We start from the raw sequence: 25,447 nt of genomic DNA on the forward strand, positions 1-25,447 counted from the left end.
CTTGCACCAAGTAGGAGGTGAGTTTGAAACTTGGCTGTTCATTTAAATAAGTCTTCACCCTGGGTCTCCCTGCAAATGATCCAACTTTCATTCCACATTTTGATTTTTAGGGTGAATTTAGGATGAGCCCTTAGCACGAAGCAGCATCTGCTGGGTGCTCACTTCCCTCTGCTGTTGCCACTGAAACTGCTAGTAATAACAAATCCTTCAGGACATCAATAGAGTCCCTGTGTTGAATAATCACAGACTATCAGGCATGAGATTTCCAGTAGCAGCAGTAGCAGCAACTCCGTTGCCTGTGACATCACTCCTGAAGCTTAAGCCCCACTCTAGGCTGCCTTCATTAGTCAGTGTGTTGGTCTGCCTGCTTTTTCAGATCTACTGACTGTCATATGCGGGAGCAGCTTCTTTGCAGAGGGAGGACTTTAGAAATCGGAGAGCTGGTGGGAAAGACAAGAGGAATCAAGAGAGGAAGAGTGCCGAGCAGCTCCAGAGAACGAAACAGCCACGCTTTGCAAAATGAAATTCATCTTGACTCGGTATCTGCTAATCCTTTTGCCTGTTCTGGTTTTCAGCACCAGGTGAGTACCCAGCTGTTTCTGACTTGGAACGGGGGTTTGAGAAGCTGTTAAGGTGATTTAAAAAAAAACATAATTTTTGTTCCAGCTTTTTCCTGCTTTGGAAGTTCAGACAGCATCTTCTGTTGTGCAGATACTAGGGTAGCTTTTGTGTTCCTTCTCCTCCTTTTCACAATGCCTCGCTCTGTCTCTCTCATACATACACTGAGAGAGAAAGAGAAGAGAAACAGTGCTTAAGAGACTTTGATTCTGGGTCATTTGCTAGTTAGTCAAGTCCATTCATCTTCTTAGTCAATACGAGGAAAAGTCCAAGCTCTGCAGTGACCCGATGCATTTGTGATTAAGCAAAACAGTTTCATATGTCAATAAGTGCTCATCCAGCACTAGTAATTTTTTATGTGCTCCAATGGAGGAAAAAAAAACCCACACCAGAAGAATAGGAAATGTACTTGGCTTTGTTATACCTTGCATTTGATTTCAAAACAAAACCTTAAAGCACGGAAGGGTTTTATTTCACTGGGAGTTTTGCAATAGGAAAATAATGTCTTGTTGGTGTTATGTTTGTATTTGCAAAGTGTTATGCTTGTATTTGAATTTGTAAGGGTGAGATGACATTGGGATGCTACCAATATTATTTAAAAGTTCCATTAATACAGGAAACGCACGCAGAATACCTTTTTAGCAATGAAAGAGAAAAGATGATAAAATGTAGGCTTTGCAGTTGTGGATGTGCATGTGATCTTTATTCTGGAGTGCACTATCAGATTATATGCGCACATACACACATTCTGTCCTGCAAGTGAAATTTGATGTAGAGTCACCCAGCACACAGATAGAAAGTTAATGCTGTGTGCAAGGTATGATCTGAACAAATCATTTCTTCAGCAGCCTTACTATCAGTGTGTGTTTCTTCAATTTTCTGAAGCCTATAAACGAGAGAGTGACAGTCTTTTTCTTTGTTGCTTATTAAGTACCTGGTAAACTTCTAAGTCTCTGGGAAAAGCAATAAACAGTCTACAGAGAGCTATGCCTATCCTGAGAGAAATACTTGCAGGCTTTTCTGCCAAGTTATGTTTTCTAACAATATTTCTTTACAGTGGATTTGGAAAAGCTTTTTCTATTTAGAGTTCTAAGTGTTTAGTCACTGAAGCAAGATTACTTACTAAACTGTTGGGTTTTTAAAGATAATCCACCTATAGAAGGACTCCTGTCAAGTACAAGTGAAACCAAGAAGAAAGAATTCAGGGAGTCATATAAGTCACTACAAATAACCAGATAATAAAACATAGCAGGACAAATTACTCAACTGTCTATATTTTGGGAGGGAAACTTGTATATTTTCTCCTGCTTAATCAGTCATGAACCATTGTAATAATTATGTGCCTTGACAGACTGTATAGATCTCTTTGGAACTTGGTACTGTGAGTTGCCTATTATCTGACAATCCACTTTGAATTTGGAAATATTCTTAATATGAATCTCTGTATCAAACTGTATGAGTAATATAGAGTAGTTTTAAATTTTAGGTATCTCTCCAAATGATACCAGAGCTAAATTCCAGCTGAAGAAATACATGGTCCAGCAAATCACCAGGAGATGAATGGACTTTTGAGTGAAGTTCTTTTAGCCTTGCCAATTTATCTCCTTTATGTACTGTGTAGAAAATGAACATAATTGTTTGCCTTTCCCCAGAATTTTTTTTTAGAAGAAAACTCGAAGAGACTTGGTGGAAGGACATTTGATCAAAAGATCAGCTTTAATTTAAGATCTTCTCTAATACACTTTGAAAGGCTATTGCCCAAAGAGATGTTTCTTGCCAGTATGATATATAAAAGCTGCAAAATTGCAAATAATCCCCTCCCTTTTCTTCTAGAGGGGTTTTTAAAAGATAGAATGACAATAAAACTGGAAAAATAGACTTTCATAGGTACTCCAGTACAAACTTCTTCTGACAACTTTCAGAAATAAAGTTCCTTTGCATGAATTCATCAGAAACAGTTTTTGTGATGTTGAAAATAGAGTACTGCATACAGATTCAGTCTTTAAAAATGACTTCTTGGAACTTATTTAGCTTTTTGAGGAATGCCAATTAAATGGTTTTAAATGGAACATTTGGCAATAGAAACCAAATAGAAAGTGGTGTTTTAAAGAAATAGGTTACATTCCAGTAGTAATAAAAATGTAAAGGATTTGAGATAATGCAATCAATTTTTTGCTGAATGTTTCTTCCATTAAACAGGTCCAATAAATCACATATTAGGACCCAGTAACAATAATCTCTGTATTTTAGGAGATTTCTCCTTATAGGAAGACAAAAGTTTGTTGTAAAGTGTGTTTGGAGGTATCTGCTTAAGTAGATAAAAAGTCTTGTTTATTGCTTCATTACAATGACCTTACTTTAGGAAATGTGGAGTGTGGGAGCTGTAGTCTTTGATTAGACTTTTACCTTGATGAAATTACTGAAATCAGTGACATTTCTCCTATCATTTATTCTAGAAGAATTTCATTTAGTTTTCAGCATCTCAGATTGTTCCCTCCCAACATATGGCTAATGTTTAGGTAATTGCCATACAGAGAAGATTTCAAAGAACAGTTGCTATACTGAAGATGGGACTCAGTTATCCTGCTGTGTGAAAATGCTTAGCTCAGGCTTAGTTGCCCTGTAAGCAGGAAAAAATATATAACAAGTATTTTTCTGTCAACTTATCATGTAAAAATTTGCAGGAAAAAAATTCTGTAATTAGTCCCTTGGTTTAGCCAAGCAAAGTATGGGAGCTGTGTTTCCTGACTGCCTAGACTTTGGCAGTGAGGGCACTGATGGAGGCATTGACTTTTCTTAGATGGAGCACTTTGGGTATTGTATGGTTGACCTAGGAAATAATATTTTAATAAAAAAAAAAAAAACTGAGAACTTTTGGGGATTAAACTGTCTCCCTAACTCCATTTTTGACTTTTCTAACTCTATTTCTGACTCCATTTCTGACTAGTCATATCACACAGCGATTTCACCCATGACCATGAGCTAAATGTGCCATGGCAACACCTAAGTAAATGTAAAAACGAACATGAAAACCCCCTGCTGTTATGGATTAATACACCCAAGAAGTAATACAAGAAACAAGTACGGTATTAAGACTCAATCCCCTGACTACTTATCAGAAATCATACTCATTATCCATAAATCAAAACATGTTCTGCTTAATCAGTTAAGGATACATATCAACTGGTAAAACCCTTAATACAAATTGTTGCCAAAATATATTGCATAGAATATCGCGGAGACGGTTATCATCCGTTTTCTTTGGAATAGTCGAAATTTCTGTACTTGTCTTATGGAAGGGCAGCAAGATGGAGTTAGTGAACAGAGCATCTTGACAGGGTCTCATGATAGACTATAATGATTCTGTGTACCTCCCCTTGAACTTTGACTACTAGTGAATACTTCTAATGATATTCTTCTCACTACATTCCTGTAATAGATATAAAATCAAATATGATAGCACTGAAGATTCTCTATTATTAATGAATCTTACATTAGCTAGCAGCATGAGTATCAAGTTTTATAGGACTGAAATGAGAATATATAGCCACACAAGCACAATTGAAGATCACAGTAAGAGGAAACAGCAGTCCATAAATCACTTAAGACTTAGTACTTTAATTGCATCTGCCCTGTTAGATTAGTTTATTGGGGTGGGTGGGGATAGTTTAGAAATAATGGAATGCAGTTACTGCAGCCCCATTGAAAAGTCACAATCTGTTCTGTGAGTTGAATTGATATGAACATTATATCTGAACACTTAAATCAGTATTATGTGCAATAGGAAGCACAGTATAATAGAAAGGATTTGACTCATACGTTTAATTGAATCAGAGGAGTAAATTACTATATTCAGTACTCTGCAAAATCTAGTGTGTATTTATTCAGCTCGGTACATTCTTATTCAAAACTAATTTATTTACATGGACAAACAGTGCTCCAGTAGTTTACTAGTTTAATGTGTTAATCTTTTGCAAAAGTTAATAAGTGCTGGCATCTGTGTTTCAAAAAAGTATCTGTTTTTAATGTTATTGATATTTTTTCTGAATACCATGGTATTATCATTTGCTTTGATTATGTATTATGAAAACTAATACTCAGTATAATTGAAATCTTAATGGACATATTGGCATTCTTGTTTCATTTAAATATTAATAGATACTGGAAATTTGTCACTACTATTAAAGCACTATGTGATGGACCAAAGTGTTCCTTTTACAAATCCAATGCTACCTTCATTTCTGAAACGGATAATACAGTAGAATGTGGGAAAGACCTCGGGAGATGGGGCAAAGAGCTACTGCCTAGGTTAGATGACGGCATAGCCCACAGCTGCATACTAGACAGAACAAGAGACTCAGAAGGAACCCTCCCTAATTTCTTGGTCTGTAAAGGTGATGACAGAATTGTATTTTCAGACATGCAAGAATCTCTTAATGTAACTTTACAATAAAGTAGAATTTAGCTGGTCATATTTTCTGTCTGGTTTACTTGATAAGGCTGACAGATTAGAATCCAGTAGAAGCTATTTCTGCATGCTGGGTCTTGCTCTCTGCAGGTCTTTACATGATTTCTGAGGGTTTTCCAGAAATCTGGAAGAGCAGTTTTTGAAGGGTATGTATCATATATTTTATAAGAAGCAACAAAAGGAAAAGTTGACATAACCAAAGTTTCATTCTACAGGTTTTATTAGCAGGGATGTTTTGTAAATGAAATTTTGCTCAAGGGAACTTCTATTCTGGTCATAATGTAATATGTATATGGGGCTCTGCTGAAAGTTTTCCACTTCTATTTTTTGATCAAAATATACTAACTGATGTACTAAGGCTTCTCATTCTCATACTATCAACAGTTTGCCTTTGTTTTAACCCTGTTTCCCTTGACCATTGTTTCTTCTTTCCTTTGTAAAGACGTAAAAGACCAAGATAATAACATATTCAACAAGATTTCTTAACACATTAGTCATCAAATGTTCTGACATATTTTGAGCACCTATAATCTTCCATGGGGAAAACTATTTAACATCTACTCAGTAATATAACAGTTAAAAGTACTGGACTGCTATTCAGTGTCTAGCAAAGCTATGGCTAAATAGTTCAAGAAAAATAATCTGACATATCTATGGATTGATGGAACTTTCCATCTATATTAACATTTTTGACAAAGGTACAAACTTACTATGCATAATATAGATTTTGGGAGGTAGTGTCAAGACCAAACATAATTAGTTTTGGCTTCCTTCCAAAAGAAATTTGTTCTGATAATACATAACCAGGGAAGATGGTGGAGAACCTCTTAAGATACATTACTATTCCTGTCATTAACTCTGTATATTGTATTGATCCAACCTGGTCTCATGTTTAGTTATTGACGTAAGGAAACTCTATCCTTAACTGCACTTGAACATCTGTAGATGAGCCAGACTGAATTATAAATAAAGAAAAGAAGTATAATTTATATGGCACTGTATAAAATTTAATAAACTGATGTAAATTTAAGATAGGATCAAGCACTGTGTATTATTTCCAATGGAGTTTAAGCATAGAATTTTGGTCTGGATTATTGCTGAGATGAAAGATATCATCCAGTTATGTATGGACAGTTTGGATGTATTTTTATTCATGTATAATTAACCGTCGATCAAAAGGTCTAGGGCAGTGATGGCGAACCTTTTTTGGCTCGCATGCCACAAGTGGGGGGAGCGCAGTGGGGTTGAGTGCGGGCGTGCCGCACCCATAATGCAACGCGCAACCCCCCCAGTGTGCATGCACGCACAACGCGCGACCGCCCCATTTTTACATGCTTTTTTCGCCCTCCCCAGGCTCCAGGGGCTTTATAGGAGCCTGGGGAGGGCGAAAAGAGCCTCCCCTGACCCCCCGGAGGCTTCAGGGACCGTCCCTGAAGCCTTCGGAACACTTAAAACGACCCTCCGAGCAACCCGGAAGTCACTTCCGGTTTGCTCGGAGGGTGGTTTTAAGCGTTCCGAAGGCTTCAGGAACGGTCCCTGAAGCCTCCGGGGGGGCGGGGAGGCTCTTTTTGCCCTCCCCAGGCTCCTATAAAACCTCTGGAGCCTGGGGAAGGTGAAAAATAGCTTTTCAAAAGGTGAAGTCAGCTTGCCAGCGCGCGCATGTGCGCTGGCCAGCTGAGAGGGCAGCGCCTCGCATGCCCTGACAAATGGCTCCGCGTGCCACTTGTGGCACGCGTGCCATAGGTTTGCCATCACTGGTCTAGGGCCTTTGCTAGATGATGACGTCTCACTTTAAAACAAGGATTTTCTTAATTTGTTAAGTTAAGCAGTCTAATCCTTCTGACATTCCAGGCAATGTTCAGTACAACATCCAGCAATGCTCTGAGAGGTATAGTTTTTCAGATAACGAGTCTATAATATTGTATATTGTGATTCATTTGAAGTTCTAGTGAATTCTTGCTGGTAGGAGAGAAGGTGAGAGAAAAGATAGCTGCTTGGATGAACTACTCACAGTACATTTCATCTAATATATGTGGCTGTTCAGCTCACAGTTTGGATATATTATGAAAAATATTGATCTGTCATTTTCAGAGCTTCATGATCTTGCTTAGCTCCTTTTTCCAAAATCAATCAAGCTCATCTAGGTGCATATTTGCCTATTACAGCAAACAGTCTATATAAGCAGACTAATCAATTTGGTATCTTTTATATTAAATATCTATCTGTACATGTCTATCCTCTCTTTCATCTATCTATCTATCTATCTATCTATCTATCTATCTATCTATCTATCTATCTATCTATCTATTTATCTATCATCTATATATTTATCATATTAGATTTTAAGTGACAGATTGTCATATTTAAATAAAAAAACTAACTTTCTTCTCAAAAGCCAACACAGTTCTAGGCTGCATAAACAGAGGGATAATACCACTTTATAATGCCTTGGTAAGGCCACACTTGGAATACTGCATCCAGTTTTGGTTGCCACAAGGTACAAAAGTTGTTGAGACTATAGAAAATGTGCAGAGAAGAGCAACAAGGATGATTAGGGGATTGGGGGCTAAAACATATAAGGAACGGTTGCTGGGATTCGGTATGTCTAGTTTAACAAAAACTAGGGGTGACATGACAGCAGTGTTCCAATATCTCAGGGGCTGTCCCAAAGAAGAGGGAGCCAAGCTATTCTCCAAAGCACCTGAGGGCCCGACGACAAGCAATGGATGGAAACTAATCAAAGAGAGAAGCAACCTGGAAGTAAGAAGAAATTTCCTGACAGTTCGAACAATTAATCAGTGGAACAACTTGCCTCCAGAAGTTGTGAATGCTCCAACATTGGAAGCTTTTAAGAAGAGGTTGGATAACCATTTGCCTGAAATGGTATAAGTTTCCTGCCTAATTCTATTCCTATTCCTATTCCTATTCCTATTCCCATTCCCATTCCCATTTCCATTCCTATTCTTATTCCTATTCTATTCTTGTTGTCAGATAATTTCTCCTTATTTCTAGGTTGAATCTCTCCTTGATCAGTTTCCATCCATTGTTCCTTGTCTGGCCTTCAGGTACCTTGGAAAATAGCTTAGCCCCTGCTCTCTGTGGCAGCCCCTTAAATATGGAAACACTGCTATCATGTTTCCCCTGTCCTTCTCTTCGCTCAACTAGCCATGCCTAGTTCCTATAACCGTTCATATGTTTTAGTCTCCAAAGTACATTAGAGTTTCAACAACAACAACAACAACAACAACAACAAAAATTGGAGGTGTTCTGTTTAATGCTATGGTACAGAACAACCAGATTTCATTATTATTGAAGAATGAATTGTGCCTGAACATTTCATTCATCCTAATCTTTTAACACATTGAAAAAGTCACAATCATTTGTGGTCTTCCTATGCTAATCAATGGGCAGTATAGGACTGGATTTCTACATTTTATTTATATTCTAGCTTCAAATGAATCATGCAGTGGCTGATTAGTTTCAAATGAAAATAGGCTGTTTTCCAAAACAGCAAACTGAGGCTCAAAGCAAATACATTAATAAGGAGTAGTCTTTGATTATTTAAAAAAATACATCAAAGGGTTGGTTGTGTTAGTTTAATGAGTTATCTAATAGTGAATTGGCAGAATATTAAAATGAATTAAACATTTAATGCATTTTAAAAACACGGTTATTATTTTTTTTATTAAAATGTTGTGTTATATAAATAAAAACTTAAACAGCTCCATTTTAATTTGATAGACGTGTCTTCAAAATAGCAGTTAAAATGGCCATTTTTAAAGATCAACAGAGATTTTTTGATGTTCATCTGTTATTTTCAAAGAAAGAAGTGCAGAAGTTGAGGTGAAGTATCTTTTACCTGCTGTTTTCCTTTTTAAAGGAAAATGGTTACAGTCTTGCTTTTAATAAAAAGAATAAAATTTGTCTATATATGCGTCTCACAAATGATTGTGGTTTGGAATGCCTGATCATCTATGATCAGAAAGAGCTGGTGTTCTTCTTACACTACTCTTCCTTCTCTTTCTTCTGCCTATCACTATTCTTTATTGAGCAATTGTGCTGTTTTTTACAATGTCTAAGTTTCTGTTCAGGTCTAGAGTGCTAAATTGCACTTCAAATATTTTAAACTCAATAATAGAGCTGAAAGGGACCTTGGAGCTCTTCTAGTTCCACTCCCTGCTCAGGCGGGAAACCCTATACCATTTCAGACAAATGGTTGGCTAATCTCTTCCTTAAAACTTCCAGTGTTGAAGAATTCACAACTTCTGGAAGCAAGTTGTTCCACTGATTAATTGTTCTAACTGTCAGGCAATTGTTCCTTAGTTTTCTAGGTTGCTTCTCTCCTTGATTAGTTTCCATCCATTGCTTCTTGTCCCACTTTCAGGTGCTTTGGAGAGTAGTTTGACTCCCTCTTCTTTGTGGCAACCCCTAAGATATTGGAACACTGCTAATTATGTCACTCCTAGTCCTTCTTTTCATTAAACTAAACATACCCAATTCCAGCAACCGTTCTTTATATGTTCTTTATATGTTTTACCCTACAATCCCCTAACCATGTCAGCATCTTTTACATTGTGGCAACCAAAACTGGATGCAGTTTTTCAAGTGTGGTCTTACCAAGGTATTATAAAGTGGTATTAACACTTCATGTGATCTTGATTCTAATTAATACAGCTTAGTACTTGTTGTGGCCCAACAGTGGCTGGCTGAGCTGTTGGTAGAATCTGACAGTGATGAACATTATGGGACTGCCCTGGAGGCTGAGGAAGACTCTGGGGGTGTTCGGAGTCAGAACAGAGACTACAGAGGCCTGTTGGCCTGTTGGCCACCAGGTGGCGTCTGAGTCAGGGAGCAGTGAGGAAGAACAGAGGGAGGCTGTCCCTGACGTTCGTATGTGCGAGGAGGAGGGAGCAGTTTTGGAAAAAGGGTCATAGAAGGAAATAGGAACAGGTGGCTACTGATTGGCCCCTCCTGGAGAGCTTATAGGTGGGGTGATGGGAGGGGAATTTTGCAGGAAACAACAATTTACTGATCCAGCCGTAGAGAAAGATTGGGAGAATTTTGTGAGTTCAAGCCTCATAGAGATCGCTTTCTGGGCTCCCAGCCAAGGGGTTGCTTATCTCCCTTCTTAGTTGTGGCAGATAGCCAAGTCTGCGTCCATATATATTGTAGAGGCTTGGGAGAGAACAGCACTGTGCCAGCTTTTTTTGACAGCTGCAGCACACTACTCGGTCATATTTAAATGATTCTCCACTATGACTCCAAGATCCCTTTATTACTATTGAGCAAGGTACTAGACTATACTCAGAATTTATTCAAGTTAATTTAACAATTAACATTGCTATTCATTAATAACAATTTTAATACAATTTAAAAATTAAAAATTCAATTAAAAATGTAACAATTAAAAATTGGTTACTTTGGAAAACCCTAATTGGATTTTTGGTGACTTTTGGTTCCATTTCATCTCAGATGCCTCAGAATCAGTCCACACTGTTCTAATTTAGCTGGAGATTTAGATGTAGATGAAGCAGCAACATACTTATTTTGTCCTTCACTGAACTGATCAGAAGCAAAACAATAATGACACCCTTAAAAATGAATAAATGTGTGCTTATTATTTCCAGCAATTAATATTGGCAGAATTTAAATGAAGTTGCCAGGGTTTAGATAGTTAAAGCATTACTTTTTCCCCTAAATTGATTAGATGCATAAAATTGTTTTAAAGCCTAGCAACAAAATGAAATAAGTAGGCTTCTGTAGGTTATAGAGATGTTTTATGATTTCAGAAACATAGTATTCTTTTTTCTAAGGTTTTTTTTTAATTATTCCTTTATTACTTTTATAAATAATTCAAGGGGTGAAAATATCTAATGCATCTTCTTCTTCCTCTTTTACCCCAACAATCACCGCAGGAGATGAGTTGGGCTGAGGGAGAGTGATTGACACAAGGTCACCTTGTTGGATTTCATGGTTAAAACTTATCATTTCTTGGCTTCTAGCCTGACACTCTAATCATTATATTAAATTGGCTCGTTAAAATTCCTTTTACCTCTCCAACCTCCCTCTCCCCAAACTTTCTGGGTACCTCATATGTGTTCTCATCTTTACATTAATTATAAAGTGTGCTGCACCTTGATTGTATTCAGGTAGTAATTTTTTTACTAACCCCACCCCAAAAAAGAACCTCTCAAACCTCTGAACTATTATCATGAGAATGAATTTCCATTATAAGTTTGACACATTCAGGCAGGTGCTATTAATGATGGCTAAATATATACAGTACTTTATGAAATATTTTTTCTTAGCTCTTATGGCTGCTTCAAATTTATTTCTAACTATATCCACATATATGGGCATGAACGCACTTTGATAGTCAAGGCTTTAACCAAGGCTCATCCTATATCTATGTAAGTTCCAAGGTTTAAGTCCTAGTCCTCTTCCTCCCTTAAAAATTTGGCCTGCTGTTTTTCCTAACCCCCCAAAATCTGTGCCACCTTTATAAAACACCTACTGTGATGATTGAAATGTCCTGTTTCATCACTTTCAACCATCAAATCAATTTACAAAGATGCTGTGCATGTAGATACGGTTAGGAACATTTTTGAAAACACTTGTCCAAGCCTAGAAAAAGCTTCAATGATGTCACGTTGTATGTATTGTCAGTGCAAAGCATCTGTTTATACAACTTTTCTATCGAAGGGTGTCTCTTATCCAAGATAGTTGTGTTTTTTTCACATATCTTGTAGGAAATAGAAAACAACAAAGGAGGTGTGTTGTATTCATAGAAGGTTTTGAAGTTTCTCCAAAGCTCACAAGATTTAGAAGCAGTCTGGATTACATGAATCCTTAGTTTAAGGCCCCTGGATTCTTATTGCTCTAAAGAAAGCTACTAGGGTAAGGACCATGCTGATTTACAATAGCTTCTGAAATGGTAAGACCCATTCCATACATCTGTCTCTCTAATATTTAACTCTGTTTTTATATAATTTCATGACCAAAGTAAGAGAAGAGGTTGATTTTTAATTGGGAGTCTTGTTTCTGAAGTCAGCAGAGTTCTGTATTGTATTTTCTTTCATACAAATTGTAATTTAGCTACTCCTACCATGAGTTTTAAAGGTTTCTGGTTAACTTTCTATGTATTTGAGTATCCTTGAAATTGCTGTTTCTTTCAATAACTAGTAACTTTTGCTATGTTGTATTTTTGGTATTGACTATTTTTTCTATTTACATAAATCAATATTCAAAACCCATTCTGAAATGCATGCCAGAAGTCAAGAAGCTATTATACTTCAAACAACTGTAAATAAAACAATTGACCAATGGGTTGCACTCAATCTCTCAGCCCAAATGGCTTTGGGATCACTTTTTAATGCCCTGTGAAAGTTCAACAGGATTGGGGCCATCCAGATCTTAGTGGGATTGTTGTCCTACATATGGGCAGAGTGACAAAGCAGTCACATAGATAGGAACTAGAGCATGCAAACTGTGCTGGTTTTGGTATGATTAGGGGAGATAAATGTTCACGCTTCAAGAGTAATTCTGTGCTAACTAACAGGAAGTTTGGGAAGAAGCAGTTTTTTTTTTCTTCTCAGCATAGTAGAACTACAGCCTGCATTAGTTGTACAGGGGTTCATATCATTGATTTAAATGAAATAGGCGGTCAAACTGGATAAAACTAGTATGGTTTTAAATGAAAAAAGCAATATGTAGTTACCTATTAAGCAACATTCACGAAGAGTAATAAACCAGCAATGTCTCGTGTGGAGTTTACTAATGGGGACATGAGGGAAATATGATGTTTTATTGCACACATGACAGTTTAAGCTAATTAAATAAGATTATGGTAAAATTGTTTTAGATCTAAAATATTGGGTTATAGAAATTATTAAATTGAATATGCATAGTTTGCTTGTTGAAAAGAATGGTTCTTTATTATTTTGCTAAATTGAATATCACTGGAAGCCCAAAGATGCCCACATTTTCACAATTGAAAAGCAAAGAAAGAATAAAACTGCTATAAACTTGAATTATTTTAAAGGCTATAATGGCTAATATACAGTAGAAAATTGTATATAGCCTTCTGTCATGGTTTTTCTTTTTGGCATTATTCTGATAGTTTTTAATTTTACTTAATTAGATATGTTAATGCATTTAATAGTCTTTCTAAAACAACAATATCTCAGTGTTTAACTTGAGGTATTTTTTTTTTGTTTTAATCGACATAATTTGATTGAAACCTGAAGAGTTATTTGTATGTAATGATGGAAAACATTAAAAAATAATAATAAAAGTGGTATAGTGCTGAATGAGAAGATTATCCTGGAGTTGGAATAGTGGGAATAAGGCAGTGGTGGGTTTCAATTTTTTTTAGAACTCTTCTGTAGGTGTGGCTTGCTTTGTGGGAGTGGCTTGCTGGCCATGTGACCAGGTGGGAGTGGCTTGCCAGCCATGTGACCGGGTGGGAGTGGTTTGCTGGCCATGTGACCGGGTGGGAGTGGCTTGCCTGCCATGTGACTGGGTGGGCTTGGCCAACTTGTAAAATGTGGTGAAACTCACTTAACAACGCTCTTGCTTAGCAACCAAAATGTTGGCTCAGAAACTCCAGCATTTGAAGCACGCAAGTCTTAAAGCTGTGAAGTTACAAGACCTTTGCACCCCTAACCCTTTAGAAAAAAAAACCCAGGGGTGTTCAAACTTGACAGCTTTAAGACTTGTGGACTTCAACTCCAGAATTCCTTCTCTTGCGCTTCATCTTGATGATGTGTGGACGGGCGGGAGGAAGGAGCTGGAACCGGTTGTAAACGGCACTGTAGATTTGTGGAACTTGTTATATAGAAGAGGTTAGAACTGGAAGGAACCCACCCCTGGAATAAGGTCCCTCAAAAACTGAAAATATGATGGAACAATAAGTATGGGAAGCAGAATACTGAAAGTAAGTCAAAGAAATTTGAAATCGGACTACGAGAGGTCAAGAGTTGAATGCTACTAGGCATATTATTAGCAAAAAAAGCAACAAGTAAAAATACTGCAGAAAATTTTGGACCACAGCTAACCAAAAGATGAAAAGGACGGATAAATCAGATAAATTAATATGTAAAACGGAATAGAAGGGTCAATGAGACTGCAAATATCCCTCTTAGCTTTTTTCAAGTGATGCTACTCACCTGTGAAGAGGCTTCAGTTAAAAGCAGATTATACATATGTCTTGAGAGTAATTCCTGTTAAATTCAGTCAGACTTTATAACTATAGTGTTGCCTTCTAAGAATTAAAATAGATCCTTACTAATATCAAGTTGAGCAAAATATATTGACTGTCCATTTTATTGTTTTTATAATACTAATCCTTCAATCACCACACTTAGAATCTGCAGCAGTTAGGTTTTAACAAAATCTCACTGAAGAAATGTGACATTTTGACCTTGCTAAAGACAGCATTGCAGATTACATTTTAACTTGGAAATATTTGTAAAAACTATAATAACTATTAGGAACTTTGCTCACCTAGTTAATACTCAATACATGTGTTGTGCTTTCTCAATCTTTCAAATGGCTTTTAAAGCATAATGTCTATTCTAAAAATTATTGAGAAAGCCCACTATATATATAGTGGGTGGTGTTCGTTTGTTGGCTAGGGCTGGTTTCCAGATGTTTGGTAGGCGGGAGGTATCATCACGTTTGTTCATGCTGTGGGGGTGTTTCTCTATTTCGATGGCTTATATATAAAATGTGTGTGTGTGTGTGTGTGTGAGTGTGTGTGTGTTTGTGTGTGTGTGTGTGTATGCTGGTTTTGTTGTATTCGGGTCTTTTCCTGTGTAAGATTGGGATTGTCTGGGCAACGTTTCGGCAAGATCTCACTTGCCATCTTCAGGCTGCTGTCTTTGGCTTAAAATGTGATCGGAGCTGCCGTCTTTCTGTAAATCTTGGTAGGAGGGGATGGGGTGCTGGCTTTGTTTCAGTAAGTGGAATGATTGGTTGTGTGGTTGTATCATGATTGGTAGATTGGTGCTGATTGTTGCTGGCTGTGTGTGCATTGTTGTTTTGTATTGTAACGGCCTGGGTGGTGTTCGTTTGTTGACTAGGGCTGGTTTCCAGATGTTTGGTAGGCGGGAGGTATCATCACATTTATTCATGTTGTGGGGGTGTTTCTCTATTTCGATGGCTTCCATAATTATTCTCTTGTTGAAGTATTCTGTTTTGGAGATTAACCTGGTTCCTTCAAAATTGATTTCGTGTCCTGTAGCTTTAAGGTGCTGGAAAAGGGAGGAAGTTTTTTCTTTTTTTCTTACTGTGTTCTTGTGTTCTCTGATGCGTGCATTTATTCTCCTGTTTGTTTGTCCTATATATGTTGCCGGGCAGATTTTTCATGGTATTTCGTAGACTCCTTGGTTTTCTAGCTGGATTTTGTCTTTGGGGTTTCTTAAGATGTTGGCTATTTTTTGGTCAGTGGTGAAGACTGTCTTGATATTGTGCTTGTGGAGAATTTTGCTGATTTTATCTGTGGTGCCTTTGATGTAAGGGAGGAGGGCGATGCCATTGTCCTGTTCTGTGTCTTGGTTTTTTGGGGGAGTCTCCTTTTGGATTAGGTTGGTGATTGTTTTTCTTTGGAATCTGTTGGAGATTAATACATTTGTGAGTTTGTGTAATTCAGTTTTCAGGTGGTCTTTGTTGGCTAGGCGTTTGGTTCTGGAGATGAGGGTCTTGGCTACAGAGTTAATCTGTGCAGGGTGGCTCACTACAGGAAACCATCCAGGCAGAAAACCATATTTTTAATGTTGCCTTTTTATTTGTTCAAATCCCAGTAAGGGTATGGCTAGCTGATGAGAGCTAAATAGCTTGAAATAGATCTATACTAGTCTCCCTTTATTTATTTATCAGCACAAATACAACACAAATATAAAAAGGCAACATTAAAAACATGGTTTTCTGCCTGGATGGTCTCCTGTAGTGAGCCGATAGACAGAAAGGGGGAGTAGTGACCTCCCTCCCATATTTGGGCATACCAGGCGTTGTAACACAAATACATACCTATTTCCCTGGCTCAGCTGATAAGGAGGAGAGCCTGTGACTTAGTGGCTAATACATCTGCCTAATATGCAATACAGCCCAGGTTCAAATCCCAGTAAGGGTATGGCTAGCTGATGAGAGCTAAATAGCTTGAAATAGATCTATACTAGTATCCCTTTGTTTATTTATCAGCACAAATACAACACAAATATAAAAAGGAAACATTAAAAATATGGTTTTCTGCCTGGATGGTCTCCTGGATGATCTCCTGTAGTGAGCCGATAGACAGAAAGGGGGAGTAGTGAGTTCCCTCCCATATTTGGGCATACCAGGGGTTGTAACACACACATACATACATACATACATACATACATACATACATACATACATTCTTATATAAACTGATAGCTGCTTTTTAATAATCACTAATTTCCATGTATCCTTTTTTTTAACCTAAACAAATTCATCAGAATATTAAAAAATGTGTGGAAACCAAAAAAAAATTGCATTCAGTTCATGCTTTTACATTTTGTGTGTGTCTCCATTCATGGAACAATTAGACTAACCAAGACTTGCAACTTGTTCCCATGAAATTGATTGCTTGTTATGCCCATTAGATAATCCTAATCATGTAACGCATCTGCACAAAATGTAGCAACCCAATTATGACTATGCTTACCCAGTGCTATGTATGTCTTGGCATATTCTCTACCTTACTGAAATCAACTTTATATTCACACTGTTCTCTTATTTGGCCTAATGTCAACATGATTGGAGGTTGAAACCAAAACAGCCAAATTATAGCAATTAACTCTCATGATGTAGGTTTGTGTGCATTTGTGTACACACTTTAGGGGTACTCTGAGTTGATTTGGGGGAGAAAAATCTCTTTTCTAACTAGCTTTTGTAAAAAAAAAAAAAGAACACTCAAAGCCATTATGTTAAATTCTCTTAATGATAAAGAATTTGTTCTGCATTTTTAAAAGCAGTTCTTATTCAAACTGATGAAAATGAATTTGCCTCAAAATCTCTTTTAAGCAGGAAGTGGATTGGTAAGAAATTGTTGGATATGAATTCTTTTATAAGTGCAAGAATTTAGATGACATGACCAAGAGATTTGTGAAATGTCCTTTTTTAAAATTTTACAGACATCTCTCCGGTGTTTTTGATTATGCTAGATTTTCCTGCTTCAGTAAAATCCCAGTCAAGGACATACAAAATTACATTTCTTATTGGGCTGTTTAAATAGCAAATTTATTACTAAAGCAGTGTCCTGACTTGCAAAATTGCTGGATACTTTTTCCTTCCACTCAAGAAATATAGCACAATCATCCACCCCATTCTTCTGCTTGCAATTTGGCTAAAGAATATCTAAAGTCTATTTGCATGCAGCTCTCATTTCCACACTCCAAGAAAGTGAGTACTACAGCTATCTACCCCAATTGACAATTGTCTAATGCTGAGATCCAGCTTTAATATATCAAGTAATTTCTCTCTTATATAGAACCCTACAGTGTAATAAATAGATCTCCTCATCCTTGTAGGAATCTGTAAGAATCAATACTCTTTCCAAATTCCAACTTTTCCCGTGGAGTCGAGGGAGGGGTCATGCAAGGGTATTGACACAGCCTGATTGGTCCATTAGACTGAGAGAAACTTCTTAACCTTCTGTCTCTCCTATTGGCTCCCAGTTTCCTATCAGTCTCTTGGTCCAAGCACTCTGTAGTTTGGCTCTCTAGGTAGGAAAATTACTAAAGTTTACTGATTCTATTAGTTACTATTCTCTTGGATTCTTCAATTTGATCATTGGCTAATTTAAATTCTAAATCTGTGGCTGCACCCAAATTGACTGTTTTCCTGTCCTAAGCGGTTGGGGAGAGCCCTGTGGGGCGATCTATTCATCTCCCTTTTCCATGGGCCGGGTGCCCTGGTCATGTCCCCGGGCCAGCGGGGGTGATGGACGACCACTGCAGCCTCGGGAGCTCATAACGCCACCCACAATATGCCTCAGTCACCGAGGGCAAATGATCGAGCCGGCGAAGAGGTTTTTCAGCGCCGCCCAACAAAGCGTGCGAATCCCGGCCGCCCGGCTCTGCAGAGTTAGCCAGCAGATCCGACCAACGCCATTCCTTCCAGAAATGGCCGTGAGACTTGGAGGCTAATTTAAGGACATCTGCGGTCCTTGGGGGGGGGACGCAGGCAAGCCACGGCGATTTAAAGCGCAAGCCGCGGCCGCCTGAAGACTGTAAGGTGGGCAAGAGGCTCTGGTGGCCATTTTGAGAGCCGCCTCGTGCACCAGGCCTAAGCGGCCGCAGGACCACAGCTGGACACTGAGCGAAGCAGAGAATTGTGGCTCCAAAGCTCCCACTGTTGCCCCGTTCGCCGCACGAGAGCTCGTTTAACCAAGTCCAGGGCTGGCTGGCACAGAGGCGCCTACTGAGGAAAAGTTCACCAGGGGCTGATTCGACATGTGAGTGGGGCAATGGCGGCGCACTCTGAATTGGCTCAGGCTGCTTCTACCCTTGCCTCAGTCAGGGCCACTCTGACCAGCCCAAGGAGTGCCACCCTGACTAGCTCAAGGCCAGGTCCTCTACAAGCCCCTGGCAACTCAGAGGCCCTCTAGGGCGGCTGAGAAGGATGAGTTGAGACATCAAAAGGCCTTGGAGAAGACCATTGCCAGGGCTGAGATACAGGCCCAATCAATCAGGCCCAGATCCAGATCCAGGTCTCCCATTTAGCTCGATCCGGGTCATTCTCCCCCGCCACGCAGGGGTTTCAGTCCCTCTTCTCCTTCGGTTTCCCCTCCCAGGTCATACCGGAGTCCCAGGCGGGCAGTATACCCTTCCCTCCCAGATTCTCCTGATCCAGTTGGGTCATAGCGACTATTGAGGCTTCCAGACGGCCCTCCACCACCATGATCTATAATTCTACCTGGGTGGTGTTTGTCAAATGGTGCACTCCTCTTGGCCTCAACCCCTCCAGGGCCATGGTCCCGAACATTCTACAGTTTCTGCAGAAAGGTTTGGAGGACGGCCTGTCCCATAACACTCTGCGTCGACAGGTGGCCGCCCTGGCCACGGTTGTAGAGGGGGGATCCCACACTCTCTCCCACTCTCCCCTCATAAAGCATTTTGTCAAAGGGGCAGGGAATATCAGGCCTCCCCGATCCATAGGTTTCAAACCTGGGATCTCCCCCTGGTCCTCAGGGCCCTAACAGGAGCTCCGTTTCAACATCTCCGGATGGTCCATATACATCTGCTCACCTTTAAGGTGGCTTTTCTGGTAGCCCTAACTTCGGCCAGACGTATCTCGGAGTTGGGGGCTCTCTCATCCAGGGACAACCTCTGTCTGTTTCATCAGGACAGGGTGGTCCTTCGCCTGGACCCCTCCTTTCTCCCAAAGGTGAACATACCTTTCCATAGAGCGCAAGAAATTATTTTACCTAATTTTTGCCCGAATCCTTCGCACGAGCGGGAACATCTCTGGCACAGGCTGGACCTCTGCCACGCACTCCGCATCTATCTCAGGTGGACAGAAGGGGTTTATAAGATGGCGGCCCTTTTCATGTCCTTCCAACCAGGGTCTCCAGGGGCTAAGGTTTCCTACGCTACCATTGGTAGGTGGCTATGACAGGCCATTGTGGCGGCTGACAAGGCAGCTGGTAAGGTTCCCCCAAGGGGTATTACGGCCCACTCCACACACAGCCCTGCCACAACTGCAGCTTGGGCTACCAGGGCTCCATTTGAGGACATCTGTCGGGCGACCACTTGGGCTTCCCTGACACCCTTCATACATCACTATCGTCTAGATGCCTATGCTTCAGCTGAAGCATCATTCGGTCAGAGGGTCCTACAGCGGGTGATGGCTGTCCCTCCCCCTGGACCCCAGTCTTTCCCCCCCTGGGATGTAGCTTAGGTATGTCCCTCACATGACCCCTCCCTCGACTCCATGGGAAAAAGAATGTTGGTCTTACCTGAACGTGTCTTTTCCATGGAGTAGAGGGAGGGGTCACATCCCACCCTAGTTGGCTAGACAGGGGCTGGGGGGGGAGGGCCAGGTGGTTCCCGGGTCTTCTTGTGTTTGGTTGTCAGATGCAGACTTCGCCATCGAGGAAACTGGGAGTCAATATGAGAGACAGAAGATTAAGAAGTTTCTCTCAGTCTAATGGACCAATCAGGCTGTGTCAATACCCTCGCGTGACCCCTCCCTCTACTCCATGGAAAAGACACATTCAGGTAAGACCAACATTCTTTTTCTAGGTAGATATCCAATACAGAAATTTTCCAACTGTGTTATGTGATCCTGTGAAAGACTATGGAGGAAAAAAGGAAGGAAGGAAGGAAGGAAGGAAGGAAAGAGAAGGAAGGAAGGAAAGAAGGAAAGAAGGAAGGAAGGAAGGAAGGAAGGAAGGAAGGAAGGAAGGAAGGAAGGAAGGAAGGAAGGAAGGAAGGGAAGACTTTTGATTAGGATTAAATCTTAAATAAAAAACAATCCAGGTTCTCCAATTTGAAAAAGTGTGAAACTTCCTGCTGCAGAACTCCCATTGGAATGGATAATCAGTCATCCAGTTACAAGAGTGCTAAAATGCATGTGTACCGTGACAACAATATGTGAATTTGTTATGTATACAGTCATCAGTAGAATTATTACTGCCTCATCCATTAGTCTTTTAAAAAATCATTTTGCAGCATTTTAATTATGGGCCTGTGACAGGTCACAGTGAAAAACTGTAGTAAGGTAGAGGGGAAAATGTGATTTGTAGCATACAGCCTCAAATAATATCCTACTATTCAGTAACACCCGTATATATTATGCACTGAAGTATGTAAGCAGCTAAAGTTTAGTCTGTACAGTCTTCAGAGATTCAGTCTGTATCATTCCACTGAGTAGACAAGCATTGTTTCTTGATTAGGTGAAAACTGTCCCTCTTGCTGTTTTACAATTTGATTATTTCTTGGAAAAGTTACATCATTACAGACACAGTTCTTGAAATAACAATATTTTTTACAAAAATATCTAATTTTGAACGGAGCCAAAATAAACCTTTAGAAGAAGAGCTGTGTCAAGAATGCAAAACAATTCCTTGGTAACACACTGGAGTGCATATGCAATACCTTTTTTTAGATTGTTAATGCAACCATATAATTAGCAAGGTAGAAAGGGCTGCAACCTGAATGCAGGTTTTTTTGAATACTTTTCAAAAGCCGATGGAAGCTTTCCCTATTGTAATTTCTACTCCTCAATCTGAAATAATGCCCTGGAATTATTGGTAATGTACTGTTCTCACTTCAAGTTGCCTTCAGTGTCCCCCTGCTGGATTTCTCTAGAAGAAAACTTATACTACAAAAAAATTCACCTTGGTGATTTGCATTTACATTAAAGAAAAACAATAAAGCAAAACATTCTTTCTTATGCAGTTAAAAATATGCAGCAGGTGTGTTTCTGAAAGCCTCATAACTGTGCATATAAAATATGAATACAAAACTTCACCAAATTATTAAACAAGTATTTGAAGGAATGGCCAAGGAAAATGTTTAAAAACTAGTCCATGGAGAATAAAGAATTATATTTAATAGTTTGTAGTTTCACAATGATATCTTGACTTCAACTGAGCAAAGGAAAGGCAAAACTTCTCCTAAAAGTATAACACTAATAATGACTGGATTACTTATTATCTGTCTGCATTGAAATACTCATCTTAATGAGACAGAATTGAACATGCATAAGATTAATAAATGAATGGTATAAATTGTTTTTATGGGTACCAATTGCAATAAGCTATCATCACCATCACCTGAAGGTTACTGTTTTAAGTTACTGTGGTTTCAGATAACATTTTAGACAATTATTTTGTTGGTGTACAAAAGTCATGAACATATCTGAAAAACAAAAGATGAAGTGACATTAGAGAGGCATCCTTAATGTTTTATTTGATGTACGTTGATTGCAGTTTTGGTTTATTGGATTGAAGTTGGTTAAGGTTATACTCAGTATTCATATAGCTAGTCAGTTATAGCTACCTGCTACCTAATGTTGATTAGAAAAAAATATTAATGGTTTAAATAGCCTGTTTACAGTACTGTTGAAGATGATAATAACTACTATAATTAATGAAGACACAATTATGTTGTGATGTGGGTAACCTCACTTTGTCATCTGTGGGCCTCCATATGCTTACTCTGGAGAACTATTGCTCCTACATCATGGAAGCATATAAATTAACTCTACATAACTGAAGATAGGCTTAAGGTAAAGTGAGCTAATATTAAAGTTTTTTAATATCAGCTCACTTTGAGGTATGAAAATGTATTCCCTTATGTCAGTTCTGTTTGCAGTAATAGTGTATTTTCTCTAATTATAGTTTTGTGAGTAGGTGGATAGGGAATATCTATAGTAGTTTTGTATAAGGCAGTGATGGCCAACTTTTTAGACACCAACTGCCCAAATGTGCACATTTGCATGCCCAAACTGTAAGGTGTGTGTATGCATGTGCGGACATGCATGAATGAGTGCATGCACGGACATGGGCACCCATGAACATACATAGACCCCCAAACTCCGGGTTATGGGGGACATAGACCCCAAAACTCCTGGTTATGGGGGACTTCAACCTGCCATCGAGGGGGGAAGCGTCCGAGGTGGCTCGGGAGTTCATGGCTTCCATGACAGCCGTGGACCTGACCCAACTAATTCAGGGCCCACACACGAGGGCGGTCACACACTGGACCTTGTTTTTGTATCTGGGCAGTGGACGAATGATCTGGGAATAGGGGATTTGGTTGTCACTCCTCTGTCATGGTCAGATCACTCATCTCTTCGGCTCGACTTCCCTGGTGCTACCCCCCGCCGCGGGGAGGCGGAACCAGATTGTCCAAGATGGTTCCGCCCCAGGCGCCTGATGGAACCGGATAGGTTCCAGACGGAGCTTGGGCCACTTCCTGTAGCCCTGACCAGCTCCCAGACGGAGGACCTAGTGGCCACCTGGAATAGGGCGGCTGCTGGGGCCTTGGACTGGGTTGTGCCTTTGCGGCCTCTCCTGCGGCAATGAACCACCCTGGCTCCTTGGTTTACCGAGGACCTAAGGGTGATGAAACGCCACAAGAGACGCCTAGAGAGTAGGTGGAGGTCCCCACGCTCCGAATCTGACAGAACACAGGTAAGAGCCTACTTACGGACCTACCTTGTGGCACTAAGAGCGGCCAAACGCAGACATTGTGCCGCTCTTATTGCATCCGCTGATAACCGCCCTGCTGCCCTGTTTCGGGTGACCCGCTCCCTCCTATCACAGAGGCCGCGGGAAGCCCCTTTGCAGGGCAGAGCAGAGGAGTTTGGGGAATATCTGCAGGACAAAATCGCTCAGATCCGGAGTGGATGGGGCCCCTTCAGTGGACCAGGGGAGACGTCAGAAGCGAGTCTTGAGGGACCACACTGGGAGGAGTTTGACTCTGTTGCCCCCGAGGATTTAGACAGGTTACGTGGGCGGCTGCGAGGGAGGTTACACGAGGCTGGCTCCTGGGTCTAGTGAATGCTTCAATGGGCGAGGTGTCCTTACCGACCACCTTGAAAGAGGCGGTGGTGAAGCCCTTACTCAAGAAGCCTTCCCTGGACCGGTGTTGGGCTGTGAGGTATGCCTCTTATCTTTGCAGCTTTGTCGCGTTCCTTGCCCTTTCACCCATTGAATCCCCTTATAAAAAAACCTTGCGAGTTGAACTAATGAGGTTTTTTTTTACAAGGGGATTTAATGGGTGAAAGGGCAAGGAACGCGATGAAGCTGGAAAGGTAAGAGGTGCGCTTTGCAGCCCAACACCACCCACCTCACCCCAATGGTAAAGGCAGCCTGCCTGGTTCCCTTCCCAGCCGTCCCTTGAGTGAGGTGTGTGTGGGGGGGGAGAAGCGAGACGCGTGTCCTAGTGCTACCAGAGACTGACAGCTCTGTCACGTTCCTCACCGTTTCGCTCATTGAATCCCCTTGTAAAAAAAATCTCGCGAGTTGAATTCATGAGGTTTTTTTTACAAGGGGATTCAATGGGCGAAAGGGTGAGGAAAGCGATGGAGCTGGAAAGCTAGGAGCCGCGCCTTGCTTCTCCCCCCCACCTGCCACTCCATGTTAAAGGGATGGCGGGGAAGGGAACCAGGCAGGCTGCCTTTACCATTGGGGCAAAGTGGGTGGTGTTGGGCCACGAGGCGTGCCTCTTACCTTTCCAGCTTCGTTGCGTTCCTCGCCATTGTATTCAGGAAAGCCCCTGGTAAAAAAAAATCCTTCTTGCGATTTCAAGGTGTTTGATTGAACTCACAAGAAGTTTTTTTTTACCAGCCGCTTCCCTGAGCACAATGGTGAAGAACGCGAGGAAGGGAACCAGGCAGACTGCCTTTGCCATTGGGGTGGGCGGTGTTTTTTTGCATGAGAAGGAACAGGCGGGAGGGGGTGATCACATTGCTGGCCTGCCGCTGTTTTTGCGGCGAGCCCTCTTTTTGCCCCGGAAGCTGTACCCGTAGGTGGTACAGTGTTAATGGCGGGGACCGGTTGCACATGCACTTAAATATTTGGGGGTGGGCTTATTTTCAGGGAAGAGCTTATTATGGCACATGCTCTGAAAAGCCCGATTGGGCTTATTAGCAGGACATGTCTTATTTTCGGGGAAACATGGTATGTATGCATGTATGTATATAGGATCTGTGTGTGCTATAGAAGAGGTTCCACAAATCTGCAGTGCCGTTTAGAACTGGTTCCAGCTCTCTCTCCCGCCCGTCTGCACATCATCAAGATGAAGAGCAAGAGGAGGAATTCTGGGAGTTGAAGTTCACAAGTCTTAAAGCTGTCAAGTTTGAACACCTCTGGGATTTTTTTTCTAAAGGGTTAGGGGTGCAAGGGTCTTGTAACTTGACAGCTTTAAGACTTGCACACTTCAATGCCAGAGTTCCTGAGCCAACATTTTGGTTGCTAAGCAAGAACGTTGTTAAGTGAGTTTCACCACATTTTACAAGTTGGCCACGCCCACCCAGTCACATGGCTGGCAAGGCCACCCGGTCACATGGCCCTAAGTCACTCCCACAAAGCAGGCCACACCTACAGAAGAGGTTCTAAAAGAATTTGAAACACACCACTGGTATGTATGTGTGAATGTTATGTATGTGTTTAGGTAGATATGCACTTTCTCTTGAGAGCAGGCAACAGAATTTCATTTTTAATGTGGATCAGTGTGCTCACAGTAAATAATGACATTAAAGTTATCTTATTTTAATCAACATGACAAAGATTTACCTTCACCTATTCAAGATGTGACCTTTTTTTTAACCCTGTTTCATTTTCAGGATGGGTAAGCATCAGCTAGGTAGTATCAATGAATATCAATC

General features: G+C 40.4%; 1 protein-coding gene across 3 annotated transcripts in view; it reads left to right on the top strand.

Moving 5' to 3' along the window:
• The first annotated feature begins 278 nt into the window (after positions 1 to 278).
• The window catches only part of LUZP2 (leucine zipper protein 2), a 397,437-nt gene continuing 372,268 nt past the window's right edge, over positions 279 to 25,447 (top strand). The window contains exon 1 of one of the 3 annotated variants that reach the window (XM_081936178.1): positions 279 to 581. In XM_081936178.1, the coding sequence (XP_081792304.1) occupies positions 520 to 581 (62 nt within the window). In that variant the 5' untranslated portion in view covers positions 279 to 519. The remainder of the gene's footprint in view (positions 582 to 25,447) is intronic. The other 2 variants (XM_081936176.1, XM_081936177.1) reach the window with 2 other exon arrangements.

The sequence above is a fragment of the Natrix helvetica genome (genome assembly GCF_964273705.1).
Source record: "Natrix helvetica genome assembly, chromosome: 1".
Taxonomy (NCBI): Eukaryota; Metazoa; Chordata; class Lepidosauria; order Squamata; family Natricidae; genus Natrix; species Natrix helvetica.